At 43.2% G+C, this 15249-nt stretch overlaps 1 protein-coding gene across 2 annotated transcripts in view; it reads right to left on the reverse strand.

Moving 5' to 3' along the window:
* The window catches only part of MTOR (mechanistic target of rapamycin kinase), a 4577509-nt gene that overhangs the window by 3014560 nt on the left and 1547700 nt on the right, over window positions 1–15249 (reverse strand). For both annotated transcript variants that reach the window (XM_044063218.1, XM_044063219.1), the window contains exon 24: window positions 14447–14539. In XM_044063218.1, coding sequence (XP_043919153.1) covers window positions 14447–14539 — 93 coding nt within the window. The remainder of the gene's footprint in view (window positions 1–14446; window positions 14540–15249) is intronic.

Below are 15249 nucleotides of genomic sequence, written 5' to 3' on the forward strand. Positions count from 1 at the left end.
CTTAAGCCATGTATGCCGTCTAATGACAGATCCGGTGACTGCTGCCCTGCAAGAAGCTTCTAGGGCATCAAAACCACAGTGCAAGGTGTGTTTAGTTACTTGACTTGCAGAATGCATTAACTCTTGTAACTCTTTAGATTCTGCACAAGCAGGAAAGGAAGACATTTTTTGTTTGAGAAGTTCCAGGGTATGCTGCTGAAATTTTAGCATATGGAACTGACAATTTAGTGGCCTGATAGCAAGGGTAGCTGAGGTGTATACTTTTTTACCCCATCTGTCTAGTGCTCGGGAATCCCTGTCTGAGGGGGTGAGATTCTTAGCAGAAGTTGCTTTAATCCTTTTAGGCCCTTAAGGAATTACCTCAGGGTCAGCAGTAGGATTTTTAAAAAGAAATTTGTGAGAGTCAGGGACTCTTTAGTACCTGTCTGGTTTACTGGGTGCAGGAGGGAGGGTGTGAGGAGTCAAGCTGGATTCCAGGAAAACATCTTCCACAACATCCAGGACTGGGGGGATGGCCAAAGGTCTGTACTGTGGAAGATCTAAAAATTCCCTGAGTCTCTTTTTAGACTGAGGGTAGTCCTGACTCTCCCATTGCAAATGCTCCCTTACGGTATGAAGGGTTTCCCCAAAGGAAAAGTCCTCTGGGGGAGAAGCTGAAGGAATGGAATCCTCTCATCAAAATCCTGATAAGTAGAGAAGGGTTGCATGTCTTCATATCCAGATGCATCAGAGTCATCTGACTCTTCTTCAGACAAAACTACAAGGGACAGATCTCTTTTCCTTTTGGAGGGGGTAGCTTGGCTTCCCCTGATCAGCATGATAAGGTCTTCTGCAATTTTAAGCATTTGGGTCTGAGGCAGGGAAGCAGGTGCCTGAGATTGAGTCGGTTTCTTGGGTGTGGTTTGTACCCTGGGCCTAAGAAACACAATCATTTTCGAAAGAATGTTAGAGGCGAAAGAAGTCATCTTGTGTCGAGAATCGGTAGTGTGAAGGACTTCCTCGGAAGCCGGTGCCAGCTCAGCGGCTCCAAACCCATCCAAGGTAGAGATGACCGCAGGATCCTTAGTCGAAGAAAACTCATGCGGCATACCGGACTCCGAAAGGGTCTCAGTAGCGGCCTGCGAATCCACAGAAGCGGGCATCAGGGGCTGCGAAAGCACCTCACTGAGGACCGGAGAACTGACGACTAGCTTAATGGGAGCGTCGTCGGTAGGTTTGGAACTGTGCGGTCTGCTCTGTCTTTATCTTTACGCTTTTTCGGAAGATCTGCTGTTGGATGGCTTACCGAAGCCATATCGGAGTTCAAGAACTGTAAAAAAATATCTAGCTACAATAAAGGCCTGACGACACATAGTTCTGGCGTTGAACAAAGCACAGAAGCGACAGCGGGGGACGTCATGGTCTGGGCCTAAACAAATGACGCAGTAAGAATGAAAGTCTCAGTGTGGTATTTGCTTTCCACAGGCAAGACAATTGTTACCCTTTTCTGACAACGGTTAGTGCAAAAAAAAAGGATCCCCAATGGGGTACTTAGTTTCAGAAGACTTCAGCTTGAATTCTGTAGAGGAAACTCAGGTAGTGGCCGACTGGCACTCATGTGAACTGCTTCTGCTTCGGGCTCCACTGCAAGAAAAACTTATGTAATGACGTCAGCTACCTTACTTCATACTACTGATGACCTGACATCAGTACTGAAGTGACAGTAACCGACTCAGAAATACTAAGCCTCTGACATTCGGGCTGGGCGAGGGCTACCCTGGCAGGGATAACCCAAATGTGATGACTGCAACAGTGAAACATGAAGAACATCACCTGGCATACGACTGGCGGCTTAAATGTTCCAAGGGCTGGTGCGTGCCAACGTCACCTTTATGGCCCACAAAATCTCACCTATGTCAAATGTTTCATGCACCACAGAGGAACTGAAAGCTTTTGGATACTGGACGCACATAAGTGAGACTGAAGGGTAAACCCATATGCAGAATACTGAAACATGGGAACAGAAGGACATTTAAATATACTGTTGACCTGGTAAAAGCAGTAAGGCTTACTGGATAGCCCTGGATGAGAGTCGAGCCACAAATCAAATAAGTCTAGAAAAAGCCTGCATGCATCTGGCAGTGCCTTATCCCACATGAAGTGTTCCCTCATTAATTTAATCTTTCTCCTTAGGAGACATCACTGGGGTAGGCTGTGTGGATATGGACTCATCATTGATATCATAACCAAAAAAAATAAGTGGAAATGGGCAAATAAGGCTAAGTCCTCTTCCTCACCAACATTTCAGTTGGAAGAGAACCACAAGGAATAGTTCTCTACTGTCACTGACAGAGCAGCATAGTCTCAAACTTAGGGTTTTTGTCAGGGAGAAAACAGAGAACATGGGACCTCTGCTATCCAACAACATATTATTCAGTGAGATGCTTGTAGCAAAAGATGGAGAGGGATGACCTAGATATCGGCAGGCAGATGCACCAGGTGTCACATTTAGAAGGTGCAACTTGGAAGGCTTTCCCTTATAAGAAAGAAAGAAGGTAAGCAAAGTTTCTTCCCCTGGGCCCAAAGGCTCATGAAAAAAATAGCTGTGCATCTGTTGAAGTAGAGTATAGGCACATAAAAACATACTATAACAGCAGATGTTTGAGAAGATCACACATGCACTACTGGGACTTCTGCTGCAGAAGATCAGATGTCCAAACGGACTTCCAGAGCTCAGAATCTTTATACATCTGGTTCAAGTATATACCTGCCCCTTAGGGATGTCAGTATGCTCCCTCTATAAAACTTGCATGCTCCCACACCACTTTACCCAGAAAACCAGTAGGACAGTCACCCTACCTACTTTTGAACTTGAGTCTAATGATCTTAACTATGATGGAATACCAATGTACATTCTCTGGGCTAGGAATTTAGCGAAAATGCACTCTTGAAGTCTAAATGGACTTGAGTAGGCCTTAGGACCTACACGGGAAAGAGGGAGAAAGGGTAAATTCATAAGAATAGGATATCCCACCCCAACCTCAGAATGCCCAGAGGAAGAAAAAAATAACATAGTTGAAGGGAAATCAATGCTGCGACAGTGACCTACCTGAACCTCTACTATTGCAGTTTTTATACAGTTTTGCTATGTATTTTTTATACATCACTGATGCAACAGTACTGACTACCAGGATGATTCCTACAGCTGAAAGGCAGAACAACTGTCTGGTGTGGGTCATAACAAGCCTTGTGGAATGGCAGTAGCAAACTTAGTCCTTGTCCTGGAAACAATACCTAGCCTATAGTGTTTAGAGAAGGTATGAACTGAAGATCGGGTGCTAGCCTCTGTGACAGACTGAAAACTAAGTTTCAACTATGTTGATATGGCACTGACAGTTGGGAGAAGCCATACACCTTTTACCATGTGAGAGTTGAAGTGAGTTCTTCACCTTACCAGTGAATCATATGATCTTTGGATCTGCAAAAGGTTTAGCAGCAGGAAGGGAAGATTCATAATTTCAGGGACTAGCAGGAAGGGTTTGACAGCGTAAGTTCCATTAGCATGAGGCATCTGTTTAAAGTACAGTTGTGTACACTTACCATAAATGTAGATGTTCGAGTGTATTTACTGTTGCAGTCATCACATTTGGGTTATTCTGCCTGTAGGTAGCCCTCAGCTGGCCTGAATACCAGAGTCTTCGGATTTCTGCATCGGATGCTGTCACTTCTTCCATGACGTCAGATTGTCAGGGGTATAAAACATGCAGCCGCTGCTGTTACATCAGTTTTTCTTGCCCCAGATGTCAGGTGCCCCCACAATAGGAAGTATTATATGGTATGTAACACCCCCAGCAAAAAGCAAATACACATGATGTAATATATGCCAAACGAGAAGGAAAGGTAGAGCCAAGAGAAGTCAGGAGGCTGGAGGGAGGGTAACCAGGACTGCAACAGTGAATACACTCGAACATCTACATTTATGGTAAGTGTACACAACTGTACTATGTTCTTCGTGTTTCACTGTTGCAGTCATCACATTTGGGTTGATTCCCAAAGCTAGGGAAGGGTGGAGGCAGTTAAAGAGCATTAGGGCTAGCAGGCAGGTCCTGTAAGACTGCTGTGGCAAAGCCAGCTCTGGATTTAGAAAAAAAAAGGCAGGTGGTAATGCTTGGTGAAGGTATGTACAGAGCTGCAGATAGCAGTTTCCAGGATGTCCCTGGTAGGGACTCCTCTGAGAAATGCCGGAGAGGTAAATGCAGCCCTGGTGGAATGTGATCTTATCCCCTGTGAGGTAGGTTTTCCATGGTGCTTGTAGCAGAAATGGATGCAATGCGCTATCCATTTGGAAATGGTTTGCTTTGAAATGGCCTTTCCCTCTGCCCCTGCAGCAAAGATAACTAGCAGCTGGTCAGATTTTCTGAGAGGCTTAGTTCTGTCCAAATAGAATCTAATCCATCTGTGCAAGTCCAGGGAATGCAGTATCCTTTCCCCTTTATTTTGAGGATCAGGGAAAAAAGTAGGCAAATGAATGGACTGGTTTAGAGCCACACTAGACACCACCTTAGGCATAAAGGATGGATTAGTCCTGAGGGAAACCCTGTCCGCATGGAAGATAATGAAGGGTTCCACTGCCATGAGAGCCTGCAGTTCAGATACTCTTCTTGTTGAAGTAAGGCTGTTTTCCAAGAAAGAGATTTCAACTCTGCTGTAACAGCTGGTTCAGAGGGGGGGGGGTGAGTTTTTCCAATACAAAATTACAAAATTAAGGTCCCAGGCTGGAGTGGGAGTTCTCCTTGGGGGTCTTAAATTTTTGGCCCCTCTAAGGAATTGCTTTAGCAGGGGATGAGAGAAGAGGGGTGGGCTCAGTATTATAATATGCTGAAATGGAAGAGGTATGAATCTTAATTGAAGATTGTGGAGCATTTCTGTTAAATAATCTAGAATATGAGGTAAGCTGGGCATTGTTGTGCCTATCTATCCTCCTGAGCCTGGCTCCAGGAACAGTATCTTTTCCACTTTTCTGAATATGATTTTCTAGTAATAGGCCTCCTTGACTCAAGAATGACATCCAGCACCTGCTTACTGAGGGTTGCTAGAGATGAGCCCAGGGAATTAGCCAGGCTGCAAGGTTCAGGGTCTGAAGCTGAGGGTGCAGAATCTAGCCCGCCTGCTGGGACAGCAGGGAAGTGGTCTGAGACAGGTGCCATGGTTGCAGCACTGTCAGGTTGTGTAAAAAGGGATACCGGTGCTGGCATGGCCAGTCTGGGGCGATCAGTATTGTCCTTGGCTTGTCCTGTTTGATCTTTAGCAGAACCTTCTAGAGGAGAGGCAGAGGGGAAAAGGCATAAATTGAGAAGCTTTCCCAAGTAAAGGACAGGACATCCACTTTCCAAGCTTGACTGTGGAGAGTTCTGGTGCAGAATTTGTTCAATTGGTAGTTCTGAGGGGAGGCAAACAGGTCTAACTCTGGTGTCCCCCATTTGTTCCTCAAGAGCTTGAATATTTTGGGTTTCAGTTTCCATTCGTGTGGGTCCATGAGATTTCTGCTTAAGTCAGCTGCCAGTGAATTTAGTTTGCCTGGCAGGAACTGAGCTTGCAGGTTCACTTGGTAGCTCAAGGTTGTGTTCCACAGAGCCATGGCTAGTCTGCAGAGTGGGTAGGAATGGGTTCCCCCTGCTTGTTTATGTACCACATAACTGTGGTGCTGTCTGTCTTTACCAATAGTTATCCTGGAAGAATAAGGTCATTGAAGACTGTCAGAGCATTCTGTACAGCTAACACTTCTTTTTGATTGATATGTAGGTGCATCTGTTTTGGGTTCCATTTGCCCTGAATACACTGCCCTGCCATGTGAGCCCCCCATGCACAGTCTGATGCGTCTGTTGTTAGGGTTTGGGCGGCAGGGGGGTAGAGTGAAACAGAGTCCCTTGTTGTGGTAGCAGGCCTCTCCCCACAAAAGGAACTCTGCCCTTACACAAGGAATGACAGGGATCATTGTTTCCAAGTCCTAAGAATGTTGACACTATATACTTTTTAGATACCATTGAAGTTTCGTCATATGCAGTCTTGCACATGGAATTAACAGAATGCAAAAGGCCATGAACCCCAGGGCTTGCAGGATTTAACTTGTAGATAGCTGGGTTTTTGTGGCCAGTAGGTTGAAGTAGGTTGCCATCTGGGAAGTTGTGTTCAAGCTTGCTCCCAGGAATACAATCTACTGGCAGGGTACTAGGTGTGATTTCTTCTAATTGATGGTGTACCTCAGTGAGGTTAGAAGTGTCTTTACAAATGCCAGGTGTTGTAATAGCAAGTCCTGACTTTCTGCCTGAATCAGGCAATCGTCCAAGTATGGGTAAATCTGAATATTTCTCTGCCTGCAAAATGCAATGGCTGGAGCTATGCACTTTGTGTATACCCTGGGCATAGTAGATAAGCCAAAGGGAAGTGCAGAGAACTGATAGTGCATGGAGTCTGCCTTAAAACGTAGGTATTGTCTGCCGGATTCTTTTATTGGGATGTGCAGGTAAGCTTCTTTTAAGTCTAGGGTTGCCAGCCAGACATTTTTGGCTAGCATAAGAAAAAGCTGTTGAAGAGCTAGAATTTTGAATTTTGGAACCACCAGAAAGGTGTTGAGAATAGACAGGTCCAGGATAGGATGCCAGGAGTTTTCTTTTCTGGGAACCAGGAACAGTCTTGAATAAAAACCTTGTCCCCTTTGTTCTGCTGGAACAGGTTGAATAGCCCTGATACTCATTAGAGAAAGAGCACTTGTTTTTGGGCCTCTGCCCACTGATTTGGGCGGAGGGCTGGCCATACACTTGGGATTGGGAGTGAGTGGAAGTGGAATCTGTATCATAGGGAAACTATGTTTAAAACCCATTGGTCCTGGGTAATGAGTTCCCAGTTTTTTGCATGCAGGGCGAGCTTTCCTCCTAAGGGAGCGAGTAGTTGAGCAGGGCTCTGAAGAGTTAAGGATAAGTCATTGTGCCATTTTTCTATAAGGGGTGGCTTACTACTCCCGGCTTTGGAAGTGGGAGCCCCCCCACTGCTTAGATCTGTGCATAGCCTGAGACTGAAGTCTTGGTGGTCTGCTGCTCCTGGGTTTGGATTGAGAAGGCCTGAAAGGGACTGGAAAAGACCAGTTCTTTGAAGGCCAATGCCTACTGAATCTAGGAGGCTGTACTTGTAAGAAATCTTAGTTTGCATAGATTTAGCTTTTCCTCCATCCTTTTGAGGACTTATTCTGCTTTGTTGCCAAAAAGGTGGTCTTGGTTTAAGGGTGCATCCAGTAATTTACTTTTAACATGATCTGGCAAGTTTTGTTCCTTAAGCTAAGCATGTTCAGACCCAGTGACAGCAGCCCTGCAAGATGCTTGTAAAGCATGAAAACCACATTGCAAAGTATGTCTACCAACTTGTTCAACAGAATGCATAAACTCTTGCAAATCTTTGTGTTCACAATCAGGAATCAACATAATTTTCTGTTTAAGTAGTCCCATAATATGTTGCTGATACTTTAACATATAAAACTGGCAATTTAAAGCCCTAATTGCCTGAGTAGCAGAAGTGTATACCTTCTTACTCCATCTGTCTAAAGCTCTAGAGTCCCTATCAGAAGGGGTAAGATTTTTGGCAGTAGTAACCTTAATGCCTTTTGGTCCTTGGGCAATGGTCTCTGGATCCGCAGTAGGATTCTTGAAGAGGAATTTGTGAGAGTCAGGTACTCTGTAGTACCTGTCAGGTTTCCTGGGAGCTGGAGGCAAAGTGTCTGGGGTAAGGCTGGATTCCAAGAAAACATCATCTACAATCTCCAGAACAGGAGGGATAGCTAGAGGCCTGTGTTGAGGCAGGAGTAAAAATTCCCCAAGTCTCTTTTTGGACTCAGAATAGTCCTGGCTTTCCCAGCGGAAATGCTCCCTAAGGGTATGCAAGGTTTCACCAAAAGAAAAACCTTCTGGAGGGGAAGCAGAGGGAATGGAATCCTCTGCATCAGAATCCTCATAAGTAGATAAGGGTAAATCTTGGTAGTCAGAAGGAACAGAGATATCGGATTCCTGATAAGAAGAATCAGAAAGAAAATCAGTTCTAGGTCTCTTACAGGGGGAAGGCTGGCTTCCCCTAATTAAGGTAATAAGGTCTTCAGCCATTTTAATCATTTGTTTTTGAGGCATATGGGCCTGAGAATGCGGTTTGGTCTTTGGTTTTCTAGGCGTAGTGCGAGCTTTAGGCCTGAGAAATTTGGTATTCTTAGCCTAAAACGAAGCTCTGGACCCATCCAAGGTAGAGACATCCGCAGGTTCCATAGTCGAAGAAGCATCTCGTCGCAGCATACCGGACTCCGAATGGGTCTCAGTAGAGGCCTGCAAATCTGTAGTAGTGGGTATCAAGGGCTGCAAAAGCGCCTCACTGAGTACTGGCGTCTATGCGGTCTGTCTCTGTCTTTATCCTTAGGTTTTTTTTCTGAAGATTGGTAGTCGGATGGCTTAACAAAGCCATTTTGGAGTACGTGGATTGAGAAAAAGAATATAGCTACAAAAATAGCCCGACGATGAACTGTTCGGGCGTTGAACAAGGCACAAAACCGACAGCGAGGGACGTCGTGGTCTGGGCCAAAAAAGGTGACGCAGTAAGAATGAAAATCTCTATGAGGTATTTGCTTTCCACAGGGAAGACGATTGTTAATTTTTTCTGACATTGGTTAGAACAAGAAAAAAGGATCCCCAACGTGGTACTTATCTTTTTGAAGACTTCAGGTCTGAAACTCAAAAATGAAAATTTCAGGAGTCGGCCGACTGCTTCTGCTTCAGGCACCACATGGCAAGAAAGATTGATGTAATGGCGTTGGCTGCATGTTTTATACCCCTGACAACCTGACATCATGGAAAAGGCAACAGCATCCGACGCAGAAATCTGAAGACTCCGGTATTCAGGCCGGCTGAGGGCTACCTGCAGGCAGATAACCCAAATGTGATGACTGCAACAGTGAAACACGAAGAACATCCATAACACATCAAACCAACTGCAACATGTCATGAAGACTGTGGATACCACAATGCTCAGATGACAGCGTCTAAAGCCGGAAACTTTCACTGTTTTTTTTTGTTTTTTTTTTTTTTAATCAAGGCTGCCAAGGCCATGATCTCCTGGGTCCTCTTCCAGGGTAAGAATAACAGGCACAGAAGAGTATACAGTTCTGCTGATATGACGACTATCCTGAGAAAAGGTTTGAGAGGCCTTCTCCCAGTTATGCTCCCCTCAGGGACTGCAACCACAGAAGCTCTCATCGGGGCTAGGGCTTCATAAACCAGTCAATGTGCTGTTTGGAATACATCCCGACTCTTTGTCCTGCAAAGCTTCAGATATGACAGACAGCACTTCATTAAAGATTCTGAGTACTAAGGATAGCCCAAAGGGCAACACTTTATAGTGACAAGGACGCACACTAAAAGTGAAGTGGAAATGTCCTGTGTGGAACCCAAGCACCAAGGTGCCAAGGGATGTTTCTCATGTCCATCATCATCCAGCCTTCCTGTGACAAAAGTATGAGAATCTGAAGGGTTACCATCCTGAGTCAGATACAGAGGAAGTGAAGGATAGAGTTGTGAAAATAAGAATGGGATGGAAACTATCTAAAAGTAAAACCTTGCTCCAGAGTCTCAAGCAAGAATAGATTCCATGGCTCTCTTCAGCATGAAAATCTAATACTAGCTCAACAGACAAGCATCATCATTTGTAACAGAGATCCTTTTTCTTTTAATCCAGGACTCCATATGCACACCTGTCAGCACCCAAGCTGTTGGTGTCTAATAAGCCTTTGCAATAAAAAGCACATTCCTGTGTGATGTGGTCAGCTGACCCTGCCCCCTCACAGACAGGAACCTCTGTGCATCCGCTGATGGTGTGTCTAAGAGCTCACATTTTTCCCTCCACCTGAACAGAGGCGAGCAGGCTAAGCCTCTGACTCCCCGAGTTGATAGTCAGGGCTTTAACCCTCTGCACCTATAAAATGCCTTAATAAAGCTAAAGTCAAACATCTAAGCATTTGATGCCATAGTCAAACCCAGAAACAATAATCCATGTGCTTAAGATCCTGGATACTAACCTTGCAGAACTCTGCAGCCAGCAGTCTAACCCAAATATGCTGATTAATTTTACCTTTGTGTTCTGGGAACTGTTCCAATTATGTTTTATGGCTTAGTTAGATTTTAAGTTTTTGCTTCTTGCTTATCAAGCCCAGCATAACCATGTGCCTTAAAACCTAAAGGAGACTGCAGCTGCTCATTCCCTGGTTCACCAGGTCCAGTCTGCCACTAAGCAGCTTCTAATGATTGTACGGATATGCCTGGAAATATATGGCAACTAATCCTTTATTTTTTTATCCTCAGCTCTGGTATTCACTGCTCCCTTAGTTGTCAGCTTATAAGAAACCATCTCCTTTTAGGAGGTCCTTAAAATACCATCTGTTTAAAAAGAAGTAATTAATTCCACGGTGAAACCTCAGTCTTTGACAGTCTGTCTCCAATTTGTTTATTTTCTCATTTTTGTGCTTTTATATTTTCTAATTATTATTTTATTTGTATACAGTTGCTGAAGTGATGCATCATTTTTCTGCTATACATTTTATATTTCTGTAAGATGCTCAAAGATACTAAACACAGATGAACTACATCTTTCTGACAAGCCATAGAGTCACATCTCTTTCACACAAAGTGCAGTTCTGTCTGTGCACTGTTTCACAGCATGGTGGACTGGCTCATATGATTCCTTTAACAGTGCCACAGTTCACCTAGTTTTGCCTGTTCTTTATTTATCTAGAAAAACAAAGCAACTTCAACAATTTAAGAAAATGAGTGCAGGTATTGTCAGAAATAAATGACATATATAACAGTACTTTTGTGTTCAGTGGAGGAAAAAAAGAAACAAAGCAAAGCTGCAAATAAGTCCAATTACAAAACTTCTAAAACTGATAAAAGCATGAATTATGACCTTTTACTGACATATAATACAGTACTAAGAAAGAGAAGCTAGCTAAATGTCTGGGCTTTTTTATTTGCAACTTAAGGCCTGAAATAAGAAGTTTGTCTGATGTACTGAGTCATCATGTAAGGCTGCATTTTTTTCTGCAACTGCTCCTGAAACAGAAAATAATACACTGACGCCAGAAGAATAACAAAACAGTAGGCTTGGCAAACTTTGCAGTATTACTCCATTAAGTAACAGAAGATCCTTAACAACCTGAACACGGAACTAGACAATCCATTTATTATTAGCCATCAGTAACACCAGCAACTAGGTCCTATGTGGCCCATGCGTCAAGATTTTATGAACGAGTAAGGTGAGGCTTTGGACAAATGACTGAAAAGTGATGTAATCATTCAAGACATAAATTAAGCATCTGGTATAGCAGCAGACTGAAATGCATTAAAAATTACAATTTAACTTACTGAACCATGGAACTGTTAAGGTTTTACAAAGTTTAACTGGAGATATATCATGCACAGCAACCGAAAAACTAACACATGCAGTTAATACAAACAAAACATTATTCTAAAACTGAATGATGAGACCTTCTTATGGAACAACTAAAACTATACTATATTAAAAAGCATACTATGAGGTATCTAAAAGAAAAACAACAGAAACTCTGATAACTGCACTCAACACATTAACAGAAATTACTGGAGTGAAACCAGTCAATGGGACATTCTCCTGTGCTGATGAACTGCAAGGCTTTGAGTAATCTCAGCACTTACATTTGGGAGCATTGTGCCTCATGCAATCAGGGTTCGTATCGCCCACAAATGGAATAAGGGACATGTACACTACCAAAAGACCTGTATCATGACTCAGCCAAACTAAGTGACCCTTTTCTAAGGGGAAACAAAACTGAATGGTTTATAATGTCATACACTTTCCTTCCCCTAATAAATATCCTGACTTTGAATTATGCATAATGGTTAAAACTCCAACAGCAAAAACTTACAAGGTCATAAGAATTTAGGTTACTAAAGAAACAATCTAGAATTTTCATGTGAAGACTGTACAGCTACGCAAGTATGTTTAGCTTAACTACATATGTTAAATAAAAGGATCCCTTCTGCAGTGAATACAATTCATATGAACTTAGCTGCAGGCGGGCAGTCTTCCTCGCAGTTGGATGTCCCCAGACCAGAAACATGGTTACCTCCTATGTCAAGAATGTCAACTGGAAACTCGGCTATAAAAAAAGTATAACTTCAGACATCTGCAATCATTTTTTTTTTGACCAGGGAACACCCATCAAGTGTGCCTGAACCCAAATCTTAGCTAACAGTAAGGGATTCCAGGAATCACAAGCAAGCAAAGATACAACCCAAACCCAGACTTACTCCAGGGAATGCAGAAAGAGGCCAACACATCTACATAAATGCATGACCCCTTCACCATAATACAAAGCCTCAATAAATCTACAAACACTCTTCGCTTACTATGTATTTCATATTACCCAGAAGTCTGCCTGCAGGCTACAGTTTGAAAAATAATCGGCATTATGTACATAAAAACAAAAGAGGGCAATGGCTCCATGATGTACAGGGAAAGAACTTTGCCTAAAAGCCAAGGGACTTGGGTTCCAAAAGAAGCTCCAGGACTGCATGAACCAATGAGGGGAGGGAGAGGAATGAAGGAGCTTGTGACTAATCATCTTTTACTTAGGTTGTGCATCTACCATGTTGCCACTGTTGACTGGAGAACAAATCAGAGTGCACACCAAACTGCTATAAGGATATAACCACAGAGGAGTTGACATGCTAACAAAAAGGCAGAGTTTGGTCTTATGTCCCACTGCACACCCTTGGAAGGTGGGTTACTTGGTAAGCACAAATCATAGAGGTGGAGATGTTTGCCTCACAGGCCTAGGATGGCCAGAATCTGGCCTGGAACTGGTACAGGGGCAACAGGGACCATAATATGCCAAGTCAGCAGGTTGACAGTCTCTCCCCATTCACCCAACTCTGACCCCAAATGGCTAAAAGGGAATGAATGGGCCAAATATGTGACCAAGAAGGAGTGCTGATGGTCAACAGAGGGAGAAGGAAAGAGAAAATAAAAAGGACAAAAGGGGTAATGATGAGTACCATTACATATCTGCATTATATACCTATCATCAGGATACTGCTGCACTTCTCAAACAGGAGATAAAAATTATTATGTGAAGATCATTTTGCTTGGTTAGTTCACAGATAACACTGCATCCAGAGGAGAAAGCAGGACTTTCTTAGTTATAAATTTCATATCCTATAGTTTATGCTCCAGTGTTTTGGGCATAAGCCTGGGCGAGCTGTATATCTAAGTAGGTCTTGAGATATAGAAGGATGTCTGAGACTGCTACGTGACTTCCCTAGGACTTCATCGTGGACAAACAGTGTGGGGATTTCATGCTCCCCAGTGTTAATTATAATTACAGCACAGTACCAGAGGCCTGTAAAGTGGCCCTGGCACTGACAAATGACTAAATCAGCTTGCGTGGATATGCTACATGCAGAATGTGTGGTACTCCAAAGGAGTTGTGCCAAAGTCTTCAGAAGAATAAGGTGCCAGCTAAGGGGTTTACAAAGGCACCTCAACACCACCAGCAACTTCAAGCCTAAAGGGAAACAATTAAATTCTGAAGTAATGTCACTGGCCTCCTGAACCATTTTCTCCTTTGGTCACTTGGCTTTTTCCTGTAGTAGATGGAGAAAGACCCATTGGGCATCCGACTGAAGTTTAACCAGGCAAATATATATATATATTTTTTTAAAGAAAGACACTTGCTTCTCTCGCATGTCTTTCGAACGCCACTCGACCGTTGGGTGGACATGCAGACTCCACACAGAAGGCGCTCCGTTCGATTCTCAGCTGGAGAACCTTCTGTGTTGAGTCTGCATGTCCTCCCCGCAGTCGAGTGGCGTTCGAAAGACATGCGTAGAATGGGCATGCCTTCGTTGAAGGTTGGGCATCTAGCTGGCACCTCAGCACCGTAAAAATCTACTGCCAATCATAAGCGGACCAGAGTTCCGCTGTGGTGACCTCTAACCGGGAAAAGCCAAAAGAAGAAGAAGAACAACAACAAGAACTTGCTTCTCTAGCTTCTCAAAGGGCTGCCCAGAGTTTGATGGCCCACTTGTTTAAAAAGGAACCTAGGAAACACTGATGCATGCAGGCTCAAAACGAAACAGGTACAAAGGCTAGCAGTACTTCTAAACCACCACTTTCCACACACTAACTTCTTCCCTACCTAACAGTTTGAGAAGTCATAGGACTGAGATTTCCAATAAGCTGTCCAGTGAAATGACATGTCTAAGAACAGCAGAAAAAGCACAATGGGGATAGCTAGCAGTAAGAACACTGGGAAGGCAGGAATTACAGATGGAGGTCTGACAAATCAATCCACTGTGGCTTAGTAAAAAGAAATATTGCAAAACAATCTGTGGAATTTTTGTCTTACCTTCACAATTTTGCTGATGAGGTTTTCATAACGCTGATGACTGATCTTGTGCCGTTGTACCACTTTGTTCACCATTGGAATAAATATTTGGTACTAAAGGGAAAACAATCATCGTATTACTTTAAAACTGTAAACCTAGAACAAAACAGATGACCTCAAACTAAATATGAACTTAAATAAAAAGCATCTCTGTGATTACACTCTAGTCCCTTGCTACATGTTATCTGCAAAACAGAATCTAGAATATTTAAAAGGTAGCCAACATTACTTGATCTTTTCAAGAAAATTTTGCTGAGCTTACCACTGTCGTCAATGTTTCGACAGAATTAGTTATTTTTTAGTCCACCTAGATCATCTTTGCAACCACTATGAAAATTAATTTCATGTAGCCCAGTAAAGATAATGCATTCTCAGTAACACACCATGAAATGCTTAGAAGCCCTTGCAAAAATAAGCACAGCTAAAAGTTAAATATGCACAGAAGGGGGCACTATGCACACTTAATGGAAGGTGATCTTACAGCAAACCAGACTTCACAATATTATAAAGAATTTCTGTATCCTACAGCTGACTTTATCCTCCAAGTCAGTAAGCATTTTGCAATTTTTTTCCAGATGCTCCCACAATTAAAGATGAGCATATGCCTGAGACTGATTCACAACTGGGGGTGAGCATATGCCTGTGACATTATTGTCAAGCATGTATTTCATAAGGCAACTTTGTTCCCCACACCCACTAGTTCACCCCCTTCTTACTGGCTAACACACACCTGAAAAAGCAAGACAAACAATACTCTTCTGTTA

Source organism: Protopterus annectens, chromosome 2.part1 (genome assembly GCF_019279795.1).
Source record: "Protopterus annectens isolate FY-2018-M chromosome 2.part1, PAN1.0, whole genome shotgun sequence".
NCBI lineage: Eukaryota > Metazoa > Chordata > Ceratodontiformes > Protopteridae > Protopterus > Protopterus annectens.